Source organism: Rattus norvegicus, chromosome 3 (genome assembly GCF_021556685.1).
Source record: "Rattus norvegicus strain SHRSP/BbbUtx chromosome 3, alternate assembly SHRSP_T2T, whole genome shotgun sequence".
NCBI lineage: Eukaryota > Metazoa > Chordata > Mammalia > Rodentia > Muridae > Rattus > Rattus norvegicus.
In genome coordinates this window covers 161,731,593-161,752,589 of record NC_141536.1, presented here as the reverse complement: position 1 = coordinate 161,752,589, position 20,997 = coordinate 161,731,593, and the positions used below count along the sequence as shown (strand labels likewise).

The following is a 20,997-nucleotide window of genomic DNA, read 5'->3' as shown; positions in this document are numbered from 1 at the left end:
CTTGAAGGGGCTTGAGACCCCATATGAACAACAATGCCAAGCAACCAGAGCTTCCAGGGACTAAGCCACTACCCAAAGACTATACATGAACTGACCCTGGGCTCCAACCTCATAGGTAGCAATGAATATCCTAGTAAGAGCACCAGTGGAAGGGGAAGCCCTTGGTCCTGCTAAGACTGAACCCCCAGTGAACGTGATTGTTGAGGGGAGGGTGGTAATGGGGGGAGGATTGGGAGGGGAACACCCATAAAGAAGGGGAGGGGGCGGGGTTAGGGGGATGTTGGCCCGGAAACCGGGAAAGGGAATAACACTCGAAATGTAAATAAGAAATACTCAAGTTAGTTAAAAAAAAAAAGTAGGTTGCAAAAAATTTATGCCTACAAGAGGTGGCTCAAATGACCTCTACCCTATCTGTCTGACAGAGACCAGGCTAGACCCTTAGACCCTTAAGCTAATACAGGTATGGTTTCTCTAGAACCTTCCTGGAAGAGATGACATGCGCCCTGAGTTGAGGTCAATGGAATTAAGTTTCTTTGTGCAGCTGGGATTGTATTACATCTCGAAAGTTTAATAACATAAGACATTATAAAAGTCTCCGAGAGATCAGGGATACAAAGAAGACACTTATACATAATAAAGGCGATTTACAGCAGCCCGTAGACAGCCTCGGCGTAGACGGAAAGAAACTCGAAGTGATCCCACTAAAATCAGAAAGAAGACAGAGTTGTCCACAGTCTCCATATGTACAATCCAGTGCTTGAGGTTTTAGCCAGGGCAATAAAACAACTGAAGCAGACCAAGGGGGTGCAGGTTGGAAAGGACGACGTCAAAGTATCGCTATTTGCAGATGGTAGGACGGTATACATAAGCGACCCTAAAAATTCTACCAAGGAACTCCTACAGCCGAGAAACACTTCGAGCAAAGTAGCTGGTACAAAACCAACTCACAAAACATTAGTTGCCCCCCTACATACGAACGACAAAGAAATCAGGGAAACAAGGCCTTTCACAATAGCTTCAGATCATATCAAGTATCAAGCAAGTAAAAGAATTCAAGTCTTTGAAAAAGGAAATTGGAGAAGACATCAGAAGTTGGAAACATCTCCCAAGCTCATGGATGGGTAGGGCTGACATAGCAAACGTGGCCTTCCTACCAAAAGCAATCTACAGATTCCATGCAATCCCCATCACTTGAAAGGACAGCTCCCAGTTTCATATGGAGAAAAAAAATCTAAGATTTCTAAAACAATCCTGCATGATAAGTAGGTGGATGGAGATCTCCCCATTCCCGATTTCAAGCTGTACCAAAGAGCTATAGTGATAAAAACCACATCGCATTGGCATTAAAAACACCCATTGATCAGTGAAATTGAATTGAAGACCCAGACATAAGTCCACACACCTATAGATACCTGATCTTTGATTTAAAAATAAAAAAAAAAAAAAAAAGCCAGAAATACACACTGGGGGAAAAAAAGACAGCATCTTCAATAAATGGTGCTGGCCAAACTTGTCCGCATGTGGAAGAAGGCAGATACTTATGACCCTGCACAGAACTCGACCCCAAATGGATCCAAAAGTCAACACAAAGCCAGATACAGAGTCTGATAAAGAGAAGATGGGGGTGCCTTGCACGCGTTGGCCCAGGAGGAGACTTTCTGAACAGACCGCCATCAGCAGGTGCTGAGGTCAACATTTGATAAACGGACCTGAGCGCAGTGGAAAGCTACTGAGGCCGAGGACGCCAGCATTCGGACACGGCGACAGCCTGTGGAACGGGAAAGATGTTTAGCACCTATGCATCTGATACTATCCAGCTTATGCAAAGAACTCGAAAAACAGGACCTAAGGAAAACGGATATATATGCAGCATACAGATCTAAGCCGAAAATTCTCAGATTAAACACCGGTGTCTGACAAAGTTTTTTGTTTAATGTTCAACGTCTTTGCCATCAGGGAAATCCAAATCAAAACTACTTCAAAATGTAGTCTCACACCAGTCAGAATTGGCCAAGGGCAATAAAACAGACGACAGCTCGTGGTGATGAGGATGTGGGGGTAGGGGACACTCCTCCAGTGCTGGTGTGAGTACAAACTCTGTGAAAATCCATGGAGGAGGTTCCTCATGCTTTGAGATCCAGCTACACCTCGCCAGGGCAGGTACCCAAAGGGCTGTTCATCCTACCACAGAGACACTTGCCCCGCCGTGTTCACTGCTGCCCTAGTCATAAGAGCCAGGAACTGGAAACAGCTCAATGCCTGTGAACAGATGAATGGGTCAGGAAAGTGTGGTACACTTACACAATGGAATACTATTCAGCTCTTTATTAAAATCATGAAATTTACAGGCAAATGGATGTAGCTAGAAAAAAAGTTATCCTGAATGAGGTAACCCAGACCCCATAAGACAACTCTGGTATGTATTCTTTGATACGTGGATGTTAGCTTTCAAGTTACTTGATATTTGTGCTGACGTCTGATTAACCCCAAAGGTTAGTATTAGGTATTGGTAAGGTTTTGTAAAGTTTTGTAGCATATAATTTAGTCTATATTATATTCTATATTATATTTTATATGTGAATGAGAGGGTTACAGGGAATGACAGGGAAGATCAGAGTAAGGTAGGAGTATGGGGAGGGAGAGCCAACACCAAGGGGCAGTTGAAGAATCATAGAAACCTACTATAGTCGATGCCTTTAAGAATATATACAAGCCTGAAGCAAATCTAAATACGACCTCTATGTAAAAGGGAAGTCTCAGCTAGATGTCTCTTGCCACCAAGTGAAATCCAGAACAACGAATGGATTACATCTAACTGAGTGGCTGGTCAAAGGGTCCCGTGGGAACTCCAAAACATCCCAGGGAATTGCCTTGGCTATTGGTGGCTTCGCACGATAGGACGGCAAAGCCCTGTTGCTGAAGCAACACGTACACCATTCACTGAATGCAGAAGGCGAGCTGGTGCCTGGCCCAAAGCCTGTAGTGCTACTGACTAGTGCTCATGGTACTGGACGGGACTCTGCACACGGCCAGAGGAGGGACACGAATACTACGCCCTTTACCAAACCTTTGATCTGCAAGGTTGACCTGCAGACACGATACACAGGCGTAATCGTGGCAAAGAGGTTGTGGAAGTAACCAGCCGCTGTCTGAGTGGATTTAAGGGCCACTCTGTGAGCTGAAACCCACACCTGACTTTGCTCGCACGGTCAAGAATCTGGGACCAGATAGGCTGTGGGCCTATGGGAAGAAGAAATACTATTATTGTTCCGCTAAAGGAACACGGCGATAAAATGACTCCTGATGACACTCATAGATGTCTCCTATGGTACACTCATAGGTCAGCCTGCGTCAGACAAGCTTCTTTCCTCTTGCAGTAGAGGGGAATGAACAGAGCCTACTCTCTGGGCAAGGCACAGTGAGTGAGAGCTCTTGGAAGTTATAGTCCTAAACAGGGTGTCTCCATCAACCCCCTCCCTCCAGGGCTCGGGGATTCTGGGGAAGAGGAGGGAGAATGATTATAAGGGACGGGGGGGATGGCAGACACCAAGGAAATGGTCTCCAGACACCACAGGACCAGTGATGTACAGTGAACTCACAGGGACTGTGGCATCGCACACAGGGCCTACACAGGTTTGAACCAGATGGGGTTCCAGTGCTGTGGTGGGGCAATGGACACGATCTCCCACCCCTAACCAAGAAGCCATCCCCAACTGACAACCTGTTTCAAGGGAAAAATGAGTTTCTCCAAGGGAGTCTCACTAGGTATTCAAACCACACTGAACGGTAGGCCCCATGCCCAGAGGTAGATGGCCAGCACAAAATTATTCAAAGGTATTTTTGGAGATTATTATTATTATTATTATTATTATTATTATTATTATCTTGTGTTGTTTTATTTGGACTTCATAAAAAACTTTACTGGTCTTTTACTTCTATATTATGGTTTCCAATTTTGTGTGTGTCTGTGCACGCATGCACATGTGTACATGTGTGTGCATTCATGCGTGTGTGAGCGTGTATGTGTGTGATGTGCATTTCTCATGGTCTTTCCCTTCATTTGTTATTTCCTTTGCCTTTTTAATTTGCCTGTCTGTTTTCCAAAGACAGAGGAAAAAGAGGCATGGAGTTGGGGGGGGGGGGTACGGGAAGAGACGAGGGAGGGGAAACAGATCGGAACATACTATATAAAATTAGCTCTCTTAAATACAAAGGAAAAACCAGTGAACTGCTGGCAGGTGGGGTGAGATGTTCCTGTCTCCCTGGACAAACCCCACCCAGGCCTGAGCCCTGCCCCTGGCCATCCCCCCACCCAGGCCTGAGCCCTGCCCCTGGCCAAACCCCCACCCAGGCCTGAGCTCTCCCCATGGCCAACCCTCAATTCAGACCTGAACCTGCCCCCTGGCCATCCCACTACCCAGGCCTGAGCCTTGCCCCTCCACTGGGCCCTACTGAGGAGAGTGGAGGGCTCCAGTGTGCAGTAGAGAACTGAGAGGAGTCTTGCACTCCCTGAAAACAATCTTCCTCCCACAGGAGGCCCCTGATTTGAGGCTCCCTGGACAGCCACTTGTGGCCCACAGCCTAGTACAGTCCCGTGCCCAGGGAGGTAGACTGTGTCTCAGAGTCTAGGGGACTCGAGGGGGACCCTGCCCATCTCCTCTGACCCTTTGGTAAAGTGGGACAAAGGTGAGGACAATGCCTTCGTCACATAGTCCACTCTGGGGGGAGTGAGGGCAGACACCCAGAACCAGGGCAGGGACGGGGTAGGGGGAAACAAGATACAGGCTTGACTGTATGGGTAGGAAGGGTTGCTACATCCTTGCCCACTCCCCAACCCCAGAGCTGAAATGTCTCAGCCGCCCCCGCTCCCACCAGCTCTGCACGCTGAGAGCACTGAGGGACCATAGTTCTCCTGGCTACAACTGTCCGTGGCCACCTCGATGGTGTCCTGGCTCTACAGATTCACAGCCTTGGGCCGAGCGCCCTCTGCTGGCACGTAATGTCTGGCCACCGCCCCACACAGTCATCTTACCCAGTGAACTTCAGGGTCTCAGGTGGGCCAGGCAGAGGACTCCTGTGCCCTGCACTCGTGCGGCTAGGCATCCAGTAGGTTCCTGGAGTCTTGCATCACGACACCAAACCTATAAAGACATTTCAAGCTAGGTTTCTCCTTACGCGAGCTTTCTCCAACGGACACCCATGCTCAAAGTTGAAGGACCTGCGCCCTTTCCGGGACAACCCTGCAACGTGTTTGTAAAGAGCTCCCACCCACGCAAGACCTGCTTGCTCCTTCCTGGAGCGCACAGCTTGTCCGGTAGTTGCTGACAGCATCAGACCAGCTTACCCACCATGGCTATGTGTGAAGAACTGTCCGTTTCAAGGAGCTCGGGGAAGTTGAACTATTTGCCAGGGGTAACACGGCCTGCAAAAAGCCCGCCAAGATTACACCCAGGAGCAAGGATACACAACCCCCGTGGGTAGGAAAAAGCCCCCTGTACTGTGGAAATACCTCCGGGATGAGGGGGAGGGACAAAGATGAGGAGGGACCAGCTGAGAGTGGGGTCCCAGGGCACACAACCAGCCCACAAGGAAGATAGTGTGACCTTGGACTCCTAGTCTCTGCGCCTCTATTTCCATATCTGTTAGATAGGGCCATTACCTTCCTCCCTCTGGGGGTTTGTTTTTAGGACAAGATGAGAAAATGTCTAGCCAGGTGACTGGCTATAATCATCCTAACGATCTACTGTCACCAAACCTGACCCAGGACTGGCAGGGAGCCTCCTTCCTCCCCTGCCCTCCCTCCTTCCCAGCCCACACCTGGTTTGAGTGTGACAGTCACACAGGACTTATGGAACAGAACTCAGTAGGCCCTGGTTAGTGCTGGCTGTCCTCCAGTCAGTTTGCATTCTGGGCTGTGACACCCTGAATGGCCCGTCTTGTACTCCAGCCCAACTCACAACACAGCAGCACCTGGGGTGGGGAAACGTCTCCACACAGACAGCTGCACCAGTGACATGTTACACACTAGCCCAGGAACCACGAGTCACACAGCCAGGGAGAGCCCCCACCCCCACCCCTAACTTTCCCGAGCGGAAAGTGACTGACGGGGTCCTTGGACACTCAGCATATGTGCAGCTCTATTTGTTGTTCCCCTCCCCAAGCCTCAGTTTCCCCATCTGGAAAACGGAAGCTTAAATGAATCCCAGGGTGTCCTTGGAAGGGGCCGTAGGCTGTCGGGATGTCGTGGTCCCCTCAAAGTTAGTCTCACGGAAGCAATGGGTAGGTACGCCTGGTGTGACAATGACCTCCCACCAGGTCCTCGCCTCGCCTCTTCCACAAGTGACAAGAGCAGACAGGTCGCTGTGAAGTTGCTTCATTCCCCCGGCCAACGATGTGGAAGTGGCCTCTGTGCTCCGAAGCCCTCTGAATCAGAGAACAGGACAAGTGGCCAGGGAGCCCCCACTGAGAAGCACATCCCAGGGGAAGCACAGCAGATACCCGCTGACAGTCCCTGGGGCTGAGGTGCCTCCAGGTGGATCTGCTCTGTCTTGGCTACCACATTCCCACCTCCAGCAGGCAAACAGGCAGACCACAGGTCAAGGAGCCCTGGGACAGGCAAAGGCCGGTGGTTGTCGTGAGATGCCACCTTTGTGGACAGAAGGAACTCTGTAGGGTGACATCTGCCCCCAGTCCCACTCCCTATCCCCTTGGTGAGGTCTGTGGTCATTCCGTCTTCCTCATCTTCCTCAGTGGAGGGAGAACAAGGGGGGGAGGAGACGTCTAGAAGCTCACCTGGCTCCTGGTCACACCCCCGTCTGGTGTTATCTCGCCGCCACTCTCTGCCCACCAGAAGAAATCTCAGCTGACAGAGAGGGAGAACCCCCCCATCTTGAAGTGCGTGGGAGCCCATCAGCTTCCTGATTCTGTGGGCTGCAACTCACTTTTTACATTAGCAAGTACCTGGGTGTGTGGAGAAAAGTCTGGAAGGAAACCGAAGTGTGTGGGAAGAGAGGCTGGTACTGGGCGTGAAACTCCAGCCCCGTGTGGATTTCTTTAGGGTCCCTCGGCTTCCTGTGTCACCTGTGCTAACTGGGAAGCGTACCTGAGTGTCTTTTGAGCCCACCCGGGACACTGGCACACCTGGACAGAGGTCTGGTCCGAGGCTTCCATGGCTGAGACTCCGGCCACCAGGTGGCGCCCCTGATCTATTTTTAAACAGATGGTTCAACTTCGGACGAGGCTAACAGGTGGGCAAAGGTCAGACTAGCCCAGGGCCCAGGCCAGGAGGGTTCCCAAGAGCTCTGAGAGCTCTCTGTGGAGCAAGGGTGCGTGCTCTGCTGTGAGTTCCGCCTGACGTGCTGCTGCCTTGAAGTGAGGTTTGCCTATGCCCCTGGCCCTGCAGAGGCTACCAGCAGGGGTCTGTCTGTGCCACAAGATCACATGGGGCCGGTGACTTGCTGTGATTTCTTCCCCAGACTCTAGGTCAGCTCTGCAACCCATACCCACCCCTCACCCCACTGTGTGTGTGTGTGTGTGTGTGTGTGTGTGTGTGTGTGTGTGTGTGTGTGTGTGTGTGTGTGTGTGTGTAGACCAGAGATCTCCTTTCACCATGTGGGTCCCCAAGATAGAACTCAGGTTGTCAATCTCTCCCCACCCAACAAGACATGCTTTCTCTGTAGTCCTGGCTGTCCTGGAACTCACTCTGTAGACGAAGCCACCCTTGAGTCAGAGAGCTCCACCTTCCTCTGCCTCCTGAGTGCTGGACCACCACCCTCTGGTTGTCGATCCTGTCCAAGAGGTACCTTTACCTGCGAAACCATCTCACCAGCCCGAGACCTCGCTCTCTCCCAGACCCCGCTGGCTGTGCCCTCTCCCTGGCGTCTTTCCATCTTCAGCCCCAGGCCCAGGCCCCTCAGCCTCTCCTAAGTTCTCCTGCCTGGGGACCTTTGCAGGGACGTCACCTGCCCTTCCTCCTCAGCTTCCTCTGGCTCATCTCTTGGGGCTCCGTGCACTGTACCGGTTGGGGCTTCCTGAATACCCCTCTCCCCACACATCGTTAGCTACCCTGTGAGCATCACTCTATTGGTTTAGCCTGTTCCAATGCCAAGAGGACCTGCCCCACCAGTGGTCACTCAGAAGCTACTAAAAGAATGACGTTTGCAGGTGACCATGACATCTGATGGATCCAGAAGCCCGGCCAACTTCACCCATGGCCTCTCTCTCTCTCTCTCATCTGTTCCTCATGTTCTCCCAGGATCCATGGTCTTCATTCAGAAAGTTCCAAGTGGCATCTTGGCCCAACTTGGGCAGTGACTTCTCCCCTGGGCATCCTTCCTTTCCGCCCTCAACCTCCCACCATGAGGCCTGGCCTCCACCACCCTTCATCTATGATGATACCCTAGCTCTTGCCTGAGTCAGCATGGACCTGTCCCATGGATACCAGCCACACGGTCACCCACAGGTTCAGCCTGAGGCTGTAGCTGCCCACCATGGTCAGCATTCTGGAACCACAGTCCTCAAGTTCTGGGGCATCAACACCAGCATCTGTCAAAGGACATGACAGGGTCCCCTCAGTCCACGCCATAACACTGCCCAGCAGGGGGCATGTCCTAGACTTCCCAATACCACCAGAGTTCCTAATGCAGGTGTCATCTGACCCACCTGAAGCTGGGGGTGAGTTAGGGGACAAAGGGGCGGGTTTTGTCCTTGACCTTTGCAGGGGCCTGCTACTCAAGAGTAAGTGAAAGCCCCCTGGTCCACCATGCACCATAGCTGCCTGGGAGACCCAAGTCCTCCCCTAGACTGTGTGAACCTAAGCAAGTGCCCACTCCCTCAGCGCCTGGCTTCATGTTGGTGCTGACGATGCAGGGAGGTGTGGGACTCTAGGGGGCCTGACCCAGAAGCCAAACAGTGTCTGATGGGCAGGAAGTTAGCCTGCAGAAAGCTAACTGCACTGGGTGGAGGTGGTGAGCCTGCAGTAGTGGCTTACCTGGCCACACCCCGCTCTGCTGTCTGTTTGCCAGGAGCTGCTTTGAACCCCCATTTTAGTTCTCTTGTCTCTACTGGGGGTTTCCGTCCTCCTGGCTTTGGGCCTCAGTAGACGGACCAGGGGACACTTTGCTCCTTACCAGCTTCCTCTCTGTAAGTCTGCAGCGTGAAACCCAATCCCTTAGCTCTGGGTCTCCCTTCATCCTGGAGGGAGCGAGTCCTTTCCTTCTCACTCTCGTCCCAGCAGGACTCCCCACTTCCTTCCCATCCCCAGCACCCACTGCGATCCCTGGGGAGACATTTCAGCCAGGACCCCAGGCCACTGTTGTGTCTGTCAAGAACACAGCACCCTGCAAACCCACAGTCCCTAAACTCACTCTCCCACTGGCAGGCAACCTCGTGGGGACTCCGGACTTTGAACCAGGGCTGGTTGTCTGCGATGACCCGAGTCCCCTCGGAGTGCTGACGTAGTGGCCAGCGGCTCTCTCAGAACCTCCGGGTTAAGCATTAACTTTTCTGGCCCATTCTGACTCAGGGCAGCCCCGGTGACAAAAGCCAGAGGTCACAGGTGGATGGGATCCCGCCACCTCCAGATTTTTTTGCCTGAAATGAAAGGACGTGGGATGGGATGGGATGGAGTAGATGGGGTGGGGTGGGGTGGGTGGGTAGGTGGGGTGGGTGGGTAGGTGGGATGGGGTGGGATGGGGTGGCATCCCCTGACTCCTATCTTCCTGGCAAACTGCTCCTCACCTCTGTCTCAGAAGCTTCAGCCCAGCCTGTGCACCCTCCCTCAGCCCCAGCTTGCCTCTCTTGGGAAAACAGGGTGCTGACCCCCCCTTCCACGATCTTCCTGTATCTCAGGGGAACCTGGCTCTCTCCTGGGGAGGTAAGAAGACCTCAGGCTATCCTCAGATCACATGGTCTGGACATCCCCCTCCCCCCCTTGCAGTCCTCGGACTCCCCCTCCCCCAGCTTGAAGCAGCACACTGACCAGGCCACCACTGTCTCCCTGAGGCAGCCTCCATTGCCCTCCTCATCCTTCTTCTCCTCTCTTTTCACTCTCTGCCCAGCAACCAGGGAGCCAGGAATTCAGATCTAGTCACTTTCTCTCTTTAACCACCTATGACCTCTTGGATCTAGACCAGACCCCCTAAGACCCTAAACTGGGCCTCCAGCTGTGCAGATCCAGCCATCACCCTCTCGTTTGATTCTATCTCAGCCTGGGTGGGCTGGCCACACTGCTTCAGCCAGATCCGGACACACCTGACCAGGACCTGCCTCCCCCACACCTGTCTAGGTCCTGTCTCCCAGCCTCTTGTGATTTCTCTACCCGACTGTGGGTCACAGGCCTCTGAGGTCTTGGCTCACACATCCTTCTCTGACTAGCCTGCCTGGGCCTCCTAAGGGGCTCCCTTGAAGCATTGTACTGCTCCACTACCCCCTACGCAGGGCCCAGAGACAGCAGACCACTGGTCCTGGTCACACAACATGAAAGCAGTCATGGGTTTTCCCATCAGCACTCCGAAGCCCACTCTTGGTGACATGGTCTAACCCAGGGCCACTTTTAGGTCTGTCAGCAGAGAATGCACCCTTGGAAGCCTGCCTGGGTGGGTGGCTGACGTCTGCCACAGAGAAGAGCAGCATGGCATGGATGGTACTGTGTGGTTGTGGGGATGAGTGCACTGCTGTATGAGAACTGAGTTCAATTCCCACCTCCTTCCCCAGCCCCAGGCGGTGTCCGGTCTCCTGAGTCAAGCTGACCCTGTGTGTGTCAAGAAGACAATGCCCATTTTCCTCATGTTAGGGAGAGTTCTAGATGCCTCTGGAAGTGTGGAACTTCACTTAACCACCTCCGTTGGACTGCGCAGGAACCAGGGTACCTGGGACTCAGCTCTGAGGAACCCTAGACCAGGTTCAGAAACTCTGTCCTAAATCTAAGCTTCATTTCTTAATTCTCTCGGGCCTCAGTTTCCCCATCTGTTGAGCCTGTCAGCTTACCAGGTACGAGGCCTCTTCCTGTGTCTGTCACGTGGTATCTCTGGACTTAGCTAGGTCCTCTGAGACAGCTGCAGGAGTATCAGAAACGCAGTGACCGAGAGCCCCTCAGCGAGTGGGGAGGGAGTGCTGTGCATGCAGCCTGTTTCTGTTGGCTTTCTCCAGGATGCACCAGGGTCTACAGGGCCAGCCTGGAGGTCCAAGCCTGCCAAGGCAGAAAGTGCATCTGTGTCCATAAGGGTGTCTCAAGAGAAGAGGTGCTTGTACGCGGTGACTCTCTCTCTCCCAATGCCTTGTGTGTCACCCTCCTATTGAGCCAGCTGTAGCCCCAGCGGAATTGCCCTGACTGCAGGCCCTTCCTTTTGCCTGACTTCATCCATGCCTACTGTGGACACAGCACAGACTCCAGAGGACCAGCGTAAACCTCTACCCTCTCTCTCACATTCTGCCCCACACTGAGAAATGGTTTCGGTGGAAGATAAAAAAGAAAGTTTTTTTTTTCCCAAAACCTAAGTTATACTAGCAGCTAGAATATGTCTTTTCTAGAAGAATCCATGGAGAAGACGGGCTACCCTTCTCTGCCTAAAACTCACTCTGCTGCCTGCAAAAATGTCAAGAGGCCCAGGGTCCAGAAGTAGGTCCCTGAGAAGTTCCCCTGCAAGGGCTACCACGGAGCAGGCAGTCTGGAGGTCTGTCTGCCTCATGTGACCTTGGCAGATCCTGTCCCTCTCTGGCCCTCCAGGCCACTGAGAAGGGTCTGCAAACCACAGGTGCATGCCCTGTGAGCAGGGGGCATGCTCTGTCACCAGATGTCAATGTGCCCACGAAGTTTAGTCAATTAACACAAGCTCAGATGTTTCCTAAGGTACCTCACACCAGCCTCGCCACCAGCTGCCCCAAGACTCGCATGCCTGTGCACCCCAGCAGGGCCACATCTCTCTACACTCATGGGCAGACCTACCCTGTACTCAGGCAACAGGAACCATCCCTCCTGACCCTGGTGGCCAGCCTTCTCTATCTCCAGCCTGCAGCTTCTCCTCACTCCTCCCCGTCCCATCCCTCCTCTCTCTTCACTGCCTACACTGGTCAGGGCGTAGGACTGAAGGTGGCATGTGTGGGTGTCTGACTAGTACCCTCCATCCACAAAATGACTTTTTAAAGAATATTTTTATTTTACATTATGGGTTTTGCATATTTTATTTAAAGTATGGGTTTTCATATTTTATTTATATTATATTATGGGGTTTGCATATTTTATTTTATAATTTTATTTATATTGTATTATGGGTTTTGCCTATTTTATTTTACATTATGGGTTTTGCATATTTTATTTTATGGGTTTTGCCTGAATGTCTGTGCACCGCTTGCACGCCTAGTGCTTGAAGAAGCCAGAAGAGGGTGACAGATCCCCTGGAACTGGAGTTCCAGAAGATAGTGGACCACCAAGTGAGTGCTGGAAACTTAACCCCGGTCTTCTGGAAGGACAGCCAGTGTTCCTAACCACTCTGCCACCTGGAGCATGTTTTAAAAGCATAATCAGATCACTTGAAGCCAGGCATGGTAGTACATGTTCCTGATCCTGGCATTCAGGAGGCTGAAGCAGGAGGATTACCGTAAGTTGAAAGTCACCCTGGGCTGCAGAATGAGTACCAGTTGAGCCAGGGATACATAGCAAACCTCGTCAACAATGATAATAACAATAGCATTTTAATCAAAACCTAAGGACAAATCCACCCGCTAGCGTGGACACTCACGGTTGCTTCAGTCCATGTGTCACAGGACAGCCAGCAGGTGGCTCTCCCAGAAGATTCTGCAATGTGAGCAACTTGCTGCAAAGCTAAAATGTGGCTTCTGAGTTCAGCCCTGGGTCTTCAACCCTCTCAGGACATTTGCTATTCTCTGAGCACAGGATACTGCCCAGTTAGGACAACACAGCAGTTGGAATGGGCCAGCCCTAACCAGATTGCCCCTGCTGGGAGCAGAGGTCCTGGGCAGAATTCCACCCTTTCATGGGCCAGGAGTTAGATGCTGGACTCTGGCATGAACACACACCCCCCCATCTGAGATCCTCAGGGTGAGCTTTGTGCTCTAGGGCAGATGGTCTTCCAGAGAGATCTTTGTTTTGGAAGATTCGAGGCACCCACAGAGAAGCCTAACCACTGGGCTCTATATGCACCCCAGAGACCTACTGGAACCTGGGCCCACTGGTAGCAAAGGCCAAGAAAACCTTGTGGCCCTCCCAGCCTCTCCTTCTCACCTAGCTTTCTGCCTGTCTCCAGATCTGTGGGTAGAGCCTCCAGCATGTGGTCTGAGTTAGTCCTGTCCCCCTAAAGTCCCTTCCTGCAGCACAGCCACCCCTGCTGTCTCCCCATGACCTACAAATACCAAGTCCTTCGTCTTCACCAAAGTCCTGTCCAGGAGGGAGATCCTATGCCCAAGGTTTCCTTCCCAAGTCCGCTAGGTTTCCCAAGCTCCCCTCGGGTTCCCACCAGCTGCTACTTCGTCTGTTGGTCTGTGCACACTGAGCGCCATCTTGACTTCCAGTCGGAAACCAAAGTCACAGGTAGTTGCAGCACAGGCTAGGGAGCCAGACTGTTTGGGGGGGTCAAACCCTGATTCTACCACTTCCTGTGTGATCCTGAAATGCGAATCGCATTTCAGGATCTTTGAGAGGCTTCAGTGGGCAAAGTCAACATCTTTGTTGTTGTGGAAGGCCCAACAAAGATGGGGAGCTAGGAGGAAAGGGGAGTGGGGAGACCTGCTGCTTCATGCCCCTCGAGGCACCGGGAGCAGCACAGGACACAGCTTGGTTACTAGGAGGCGAAAGTTGCTTCAGCAGAACTGAGGGTCTGCCACTGTCCTTGGCAGCTGTGAGGGGTCAGAGAAGCCACCTGTGCTTGTAGAGCAGCAGCAGCAGGCTCAGAGTCCAAGGACTAGGTGACAGATCATGCTATGGTCACCGCCCCCCACACCAATGAGGCTAACAGCAGCAAGGGGGACAAACAGCATTTGCTGGTGGATGTGAAGGTAGCACTCGCCCCTGGCACTTGACACACCCTAGGTCCAAGCTCAGTAGCATGTCCCCTGCTCAAGATCACCTCCCCAGAGCCAGAGGGGGTGGTTCTTACTTGTAATTCCAGCACTCAGAAGCTGACTAGGTGGACTGTATCAGAGCCTGGGGCAGGCAGGCGCATGGAGAGCCAGCATGAGCTACCGAGTGAGACCCTGGCTCTAGAAAAAGAAAAGACCTTCCCGAGCCTAAAGTGAGGTCATTTTCCCAAAGTTCCCCCACTTTACTCCCACCACACTCACTTGCACCCTGGCACTCACCCCTCCCAGACTTTCAGAACTTTCAGGTGTGTTTCCCTGTTTTACCCCAACATCTCCAGCCACCAAGAGCACTCACCTTTTATAGGGTGGAGGGAATATGGACACTGGGATGGGGACAGGGGGTGGATGCATTCATGTAGGTGAGTGGATGGTTGGTTGGTTGGTTGGGTGGGTGAGTGGGTGGATGGATGGATAGATAGATGGATAGGTAGATGGATAGGTAGATGGATAGGTAGATGGATAGATGGATGGATGGATAGATGGATGGATGGATAGATAGATGGATAGGTAGATGGATGATTGGGTGGATGGGTGGGTGGATGGATGAATGGGTGAGTGGGTGGGTGAGTGGGTGGATGGATGGGTGGGTAGGTGGGTGAGTAGGTGGATGGATGGATGGGTAGATGATGGGTTGGTGAGTGGGTGGATGGATGGGTGGATACATAGAGACTAGTTGGACCCTATTGTCCTGATGAAACGCCCAAAGTTTCACTTCACTGGTGCTAATCTCCCTGATGATCACAGATGTCTTTTCAGCCCCAGCAGATCAACACGCACAGATCTTAGTTAAAACATCACACAAATGACTTCCAGCTTCATTCCCCTCTAAAACCTCATAAGTTGGGCTTCCCCTGTGTGCAACACTGTCAGTACTCCTGACTACCATGGTCTGGCAGAAAAGGCATTAAACTCCCTGCCCACAGAATCCCATGGCTTTTCCACCCCTAAGTCTTCCATATTCCTCCCCTCAAGATAGATACCTAGGGAGGGCTGGAAATATGGTTAAGAGTTCTTGCAGAGAAATTGGGCTCAGTTCCCAGCACCTACTCGAAAGTTGACATCTTTAGCTCCAATTCAAGAAGATCTGGCGCCCTCTTCTGGCTGCCCCAGGCACTGCATGCACATGGCGCATAAAAATACACGTAGGCAACACAGCACGCACATACAAATAAATAAATAAAGCTTCTTTTTTAAAAAATATTTATTTTATGTATTTGAGTACATGGTTGCTGTCTTCAGACACACCAGAAGAGGGCATTGGATTCCATTACAGATGGTTGTGAGTCACCATGTGGTTGCTGGGATTTGAACCCAGGACCTCTGGGAGAGCAGTCAGTGCTCTTAACCTCTGAGCCCTCTCTCCAGCCCCATAAAGCTTCTTTAAAAATTCAGATTAATTACATCAATAACTCCACTTCCTCAGTACCACTTCTGCCCTGTCTCATTTCCGTTGGTGTGAGAAAATGCTCTGACAAAAAAACAACTTAGAGGATGAAGACGTTTGCTTCAGCTTACAAATCTAGGTTGCAGTTCCTCATTGAGGGGAAGTCAAGGCAGGAAATTAAAGCAGCTAGTCACACCCATAGTTAAGAGAAGGAGAAATGACTTTATGCTTGCTCTCTTGCTTGATCTCCAGTGGATTTCTCCATTGTCATGCAGCTTAGGACACCAGCATAGGGAATGGTGCCACCCATGGTGGGCTGAGTCTTCCCGCATCAGTTAGCAATCAAGGCAATTCCTCTACATACATGCTTAACCTAATCTAGATAATCCATTATGAAGACTATCTTCTCAGGTTGTACCAGGTTGATGCACTATTTCTACTTCATAGTCCAAAGTAGTTGCTGATACTCCAGCCATCACGTCCCCTTCCCAGCTGCCAGGAAAGAGAAGTGGACACGGAGGGAATTTTTCTGGAAAATAACACACATGACTCCTCCACTTTTGCCTTGCTGGTCAGCACTTGGGCACAAGTTCATGTGCATAGAAGTTAAAAAGTAAGGATTCTACCCCCCAAAATATGAGGCTGATGGGTAGTGTGGGGAGGCTGACATCTCTGCCTGCTGATTGGCCAGGACCAGTTTGGAAGTCTTTGGTTCATCGGTGCTGAGGCAGAGGCTAGGTAGGTCCTTCTTCTTTGACAGACAAGAACCCAGTCTGGGACAGGCCAAGGCCTGTGGAGAACTCAGAAGAAACGTGAAGGGACATGGATGAGAAGGTGACCAGCCCAGGCCAGGGGAAGGGGGCTCAGAGGAAGGGACACTTGAGAGGACAGGGAGCAGATCCTCCCAGGGACCAGGGAGGGGGCCGCTCACAGACCCTGGCTTAGCCGGGTGCTCTGAGCCTCCAACTTCCCACCTATGACCTAGGAGCATTGACTGCATTGTCAGATGTTCTGTGGGTTGCAGATCTAGCGCGCAGGTGGGGGTCTCCATAAACAAAACATTCAGCCTGGAGACCCTCTCCTCCTTCATTCACCCCAAATGGTAGAGACTCCAACAGAGCCTAGGTCTGGGTGCATTTGGGATTGTCACAGCTGGGAGGAGGCTGCTGTGACTACCTTACCTTAGAGAACAAACCAGCACACTTAATAGTGCCAGCATCTCCAAACCCTGCCCACACAGCTATGGGGGCGATGTAGACTCCCCTTGCTCCTCCCACTGTATCCCAGGACCCTTCTCTACCTTTCCACTGTGTCTCAGGACCCTCCTCTGCCCTCCCTCTGGACCTTAGGACCCTCCTCTCCCCTCCCACTGTGTCTCAGGACCCTCCTTGCTCCCTCCCACTTCTGTTTCAGGACCTTCCTTGTCCCCTCCCACTGTGTCTCAGGACCCTCCTCTTCCCTCCCACTGTGCCTCAGGACCCTCCTCTTCCCTCCCACTGTGTCTCAGGACCCTCCTTGTCCCCTCCCACTGTGTCTTAGGAACCTCCTTGTCCCTCCCACTTCTGTTTCAGGACCCTCCCAGTGTGTCTCAGGACCCTCCTTGTCCCCTCCCACTTCTGTTTCAGGCCCCTCCTGGCCCCTCCCACTGTGTCTCAGGACCCTCTTTGTCCCCTCCCACTGTGTCTCAGGACCCTCCTTGTCCCCTCCCACTGTGTCTCAGGACCCTCCTTGTCCCCTCCCACTGTGTCTCAGGACCCTCCTTGTCCCCTCCCACTGTGTCTCAGGACCCTCCTGGCCCTCTCAGAAACCCTGAGTCCATTCCTTGGCATTGGCTCCTGAATCCAGCTATCTTCTACTTCCCAAACACCCACAATGACTCAGGCTTTTTGTGAAGTTCGACAAACTAAACTTCTGTGTCCTTATTCAGTGCCAAGCACGTAGCGGCCATCCTCCCCCAAATCCATTACCAGTTAAAGCACAGCTATTATTTTTACAGCAGTGCTCAGAAATGGCTTGCAATCTCTAATTTGCTAAATTGATGTGTATATTGACTAAATAAATATTCGGCACGAAGCCCGCGTCCCCTCCACACTTATTAATCCTCGGGAAATGGAAACACAAGACACGAAATGAGCTTCTGCTCAGAGCTGCAGACAGGAATACATTATGTTGTTTTCCTGAGTGTTCAGGGACTCGCATCGCTGCAGCAGAGACCAACCAATCAGAGAGCTCCAAGTTTTCCATGACGCACTTGTCTGCCCAGGACGTGCCCAGGTTGCTAAGGCTCTCAGAAGTTTAGAACAAGAAACTTTTGCCTCTGTGGGGGGGAGGGAGGGTAAAAAAATCAGGGGGAAACAGCTTTAGAGGGAGTGTTTAGGGGGCTTATGCCTTCAGTGTTTGCAAGAGAAATCAGAACTACTGTCAGGGCCCACAAGAGTCTCCCTGGAAACAGTCCTTTTGCTAATAGGGATATTAGCATCCTTGGCTTGGAGGAGCGAAGGCTCGCTGCCTGGGGAAGGGGCCCTGTCCGTGGTTGCTAAGCTCCCGGGTTGACTGCTGGTTGCCATGGTGATGATCATCGGATTCTTTCCTCACTGGAGCAAGGCCCACTGTAGGCTACCACTCTAAGCTGACCTGTACCATGGAAGCCAGGAGCCCAGTGTTGGGAGCTGGGCCTAGCAAGACAGGACAGCCCTGTCCTTTTGCCCAGCTGGAAAGATGTGACTCCCTAGGTGTGCACACTGCAACTCACATCCCCTTGACCCAGACCAGAAGCTTCCTCACTGGGCAGGCGCTGGTCCACTCCAAAGGGGGTGTGGGTCCACAGTCTGCAGCAGAGACAGGCTTCTTCCCAGTCCCCAGCTGTGCCCTGGAACAAGTGGACCATCGCCATGGCAATGCTCCCAGCACCCAACCAGTAGAGGCTAGCTGCCGCCAAAGTCAAGGGGCGTACATCTACGTTCAGACGGTGCCCAAGCAGCAGGAATAGCAAGTGCAAAGGCCCTGGGGTAGAAGATGACTTCTGGCCAGTGAGCAGAAAAGGGCTATTAGAGAGGGTAACAGCCTACGATAACCAAGGAGAGGCAGCCAGTGCTGGTAGCACAGTCCTTTGACCGGTGGGAGGAGGGATTGCACCCTAGGTAGTGTGACAGACACAGGCTGCTCCTTTGAGGGTCTGAGTTTCATCCTCCACAGCCCCAGGCCAGCTGCAGCCCCATTCTGGTCAGTTTCGGGGCCCAGAAGGCCTTGTGAGTTCTGCAGAGTACGCAGTTCTCCCTCAAGATACCACCCAACCACAGGCCGTTAAAACAGCCAGCAACTGCAATCAGTGAGGACGTGAACAGAGGCCCCTTGACTCCCAAAGAGGTCAGGTAGGAGCTGGGCAGAGCTTGAACCCTAGGATCTGCCCAAATGTTCCTCATAACCTGCATCCCAGCATCTCCTTTAGATTTATCAACTCAAGAGAACATTCTAGAAAGACTACTCAGGTTTTCCCAATAGCCTTTCCCCAAACAAGCCCAAAGAGACATAGCCAGGTGGCCATGAGGAAGAGGAGGAGGAGGAAGAGGAGAAAGAAGAGGAAGGGGAAGAAGAGGGGGGAGGTCACTCAGTGTGGCCACATGAAGGGAGCTGGGTAACTCGGTGATTTGGGGGCTGGAGGAGGGAGTGGGAGTGGGGGCAGAGTTGAGCTTGCCCTGAGGTCCCAGTCCCATGAGAGTCTACTTTGCAGAATGTGAAAGCCCAACACTGCTTGGCTTGGAGATGTGGGGCACCTTCAGGGAACCTGATGGAATGTTCTAGGCCTGGATCTGAGAGGGGGCTGCACTCTGTTGCCTACCCTCACCCCTCACCCTACTCAATCCTTTGTGGTTGATGTTTGTGTCTTACAGAGACAGATTGTGCTGTCACAAGTATCTTCCCCCCGGGGGACCCGCCTTGGTCTGGGGTCTGCAACTGGCTCTTCCTCTCTGCGGATGCCTGAGTTTCTAGGCAGAAACAGAAGTTCTGGGTGTCCAAAGTGCCTCACTCTGGGGAAGGGGGGGAGCCAAGGGCTTCTGAGGCCACCGCGCCACCTTCCTGCAGTGATCCATCTTGCCTCGGCAGGGCTGGGGAATTGCTTGGAGGCGAAGCCGCATCTTGAATATTCATCTGATTTATGGTCGCTGCCGACAGCTTTATGAGTCTACCCACCGCTCCCTCCAGCCGGCCATCAATCTTCCCCGAGACGGGGCCTCTGCCAGCAGCTCATGAATTAAAGAGGCCCCTCCGGCCCTCAGCCCGCCACCCTCCCCGCCTCAGCCCTCAGCCCGCCGCCCTCCCCGCGGCGCGTCGTGTCGGAAGAGGACCTGACCAGAAGTCACAACACTGTGGTGTCTTGCTGCAGTGGCGGCTCTGGCGACCTTGGATGACTCTCCCTGGTTGTTTGTTTCAAGTTGAGAGCAAGTCATGAGCCCTGAGGCCTACCTTGCTCAAACTCTGAGACTCAGTTTCCCTGGGGGGTGGGGGCTGCATACATAACCCACTTCCCTCTGCTTATCTAGATAGAGCCTGAGGAAGGGAGGCAGGGCTGTGTGCCAGAATACAGGTTAGCCTTGCCGTCAACGTGAAGGGGGGTCTTGGAGGGATCAGTATAATGTAGAAACAAATGCCCCAGGGTCTGTGGGAAGGGGCTCTGTGAAAACCTGGCTCTGGGGAGCCCTCCATGGACTGGGGGGTTGTGGGGTTTGCCCTAGGACATACATGTGAACTTGACTTTCGTTCTGGGCTTGAGAACCCAGTCCATCCCTTGGAAAGGGACCCCAAAAATCAGTCAAATCCTGGGCCACCAGGTCCCAGAGCCCCTTCCCCTACCACTGACCTGGAGTAGGATGGACTAACCCATGCTTAGTCACCAACACTAGTCAGACATGAAAAAGAAGGGCTGTGTCTGGGTGGAGGTGACAGGTCCCCCTAGTGGTCAGCAGGACACTGGGTCTCTGTGGCCTTCCTGGGAGCAGCCTGTCTTAAGTGTGCTGGGCTCTCCCACGTCTCAGGGCCCTGGACCCTGAGCTGAGGATCAAAGAGGGAAATAAGGAGATACCCCTAGAAGCATTCAACATTGCCCACTTCTCCGCTTGGCCCTCCAAAGGGCGTGAGCGTTGGTCCCGGGTCGTGCCTGTGAGGAGAGTTCAGACAAACTCAGGAGAGCCTCCAAACACTGCGTGCCACCAGCCCTTCCTCAAGGCCCAACCTCACCTCTGTGAGCCTCAGTTTCCCCCAGTACAAAATAAGATCCACAAGCCCTGTTCCAGGTGGAACGCTGATTTGGGATGTCTCTGAAGAAGCAGCCTGAGTTGGCTGGGCAGATAGACCCTCACCCTGGATGAGCCTGGAGACAGGATCCAAATATCTCCAAGCCACAGATTTGGTTATGAGACCAGGGGACCTTGGCTAGAGGTGAAATCCACTGAGCATTTACTGAAAAGGGCAGAAGAAGTAGGGCAAATGTCACACGGGACAAAGTCTCGGCATCCAGAATC

At 52.5% G+C, this 20,997-nt stretch overlaps 1 protein-coding gene across 1 annotated transcript; it reads right to left on the bottom strand.

Moving 5' to 3' along the window:
- Positions 1 to 1,912: 1,912 nt before the first annotated feature.
- On the bottom strand, positions 1,913 to 18,371 carry LOC102550673 (uncharacterized). The gene is made up of 10 exons (XM_087655060.1): positions 18,231 to 18,371; positions 9,366 to 9,450; positions 8,410 to 8,544; positions 7,103 to 7,205; positions 6,793 to 6,980; positions 5,818 to 6,423; positions 5,349 to 5,422; positions 5,033 to 5,141; positions 2,186 to 2,259; positions 1,913 to 2,097 (listed from the first exon to the last, which is right to left on the bottom strand). The coding sequence occupies exons 1-5, from the start codon at positions 18,369 to 18,371 to the stop codon at positions 6,950 to 6,952; spliced, it is 495 nt and encodes a 164-aa protein (XP_087511186.1). The 3' UTR covers positions 1,913 to 2,097; positions 2,186 to 2,259; positions 5,033 to 5,141; positions 5,349 to 5,422; positions 5,818 to 6,423; positions 6,793 to 6,949.
- Positions 18,372 to 20,997: the final 2,626 nt, after the last annotated feature.

Bases quoted from the DNA above. Each gene is read 5' to 3' on its own strand.
- LOC102550673 (XM_087655060.1), bottom strand. From the start codon at position 18,371: ATGGCGATGGTCCACTTGTTCCAGGGCACAGCTGGGGACTGGGAAGAA. The intron at 7,206-8,409 runs GCAAGAGCTAGG...GTTTAAAAATAG, and splicing joins ACAGGTCCATGCTGACTCAG to ATCAGGGGCGCCACCTGGTG. The intron at 6,981-7,102 runs GTACGCTTCCCA...GTTTCCTTCCAG, and splicing joins TGGGCTCAAAAGACACTCAG to ACTTTTCTCCACACACCCAG.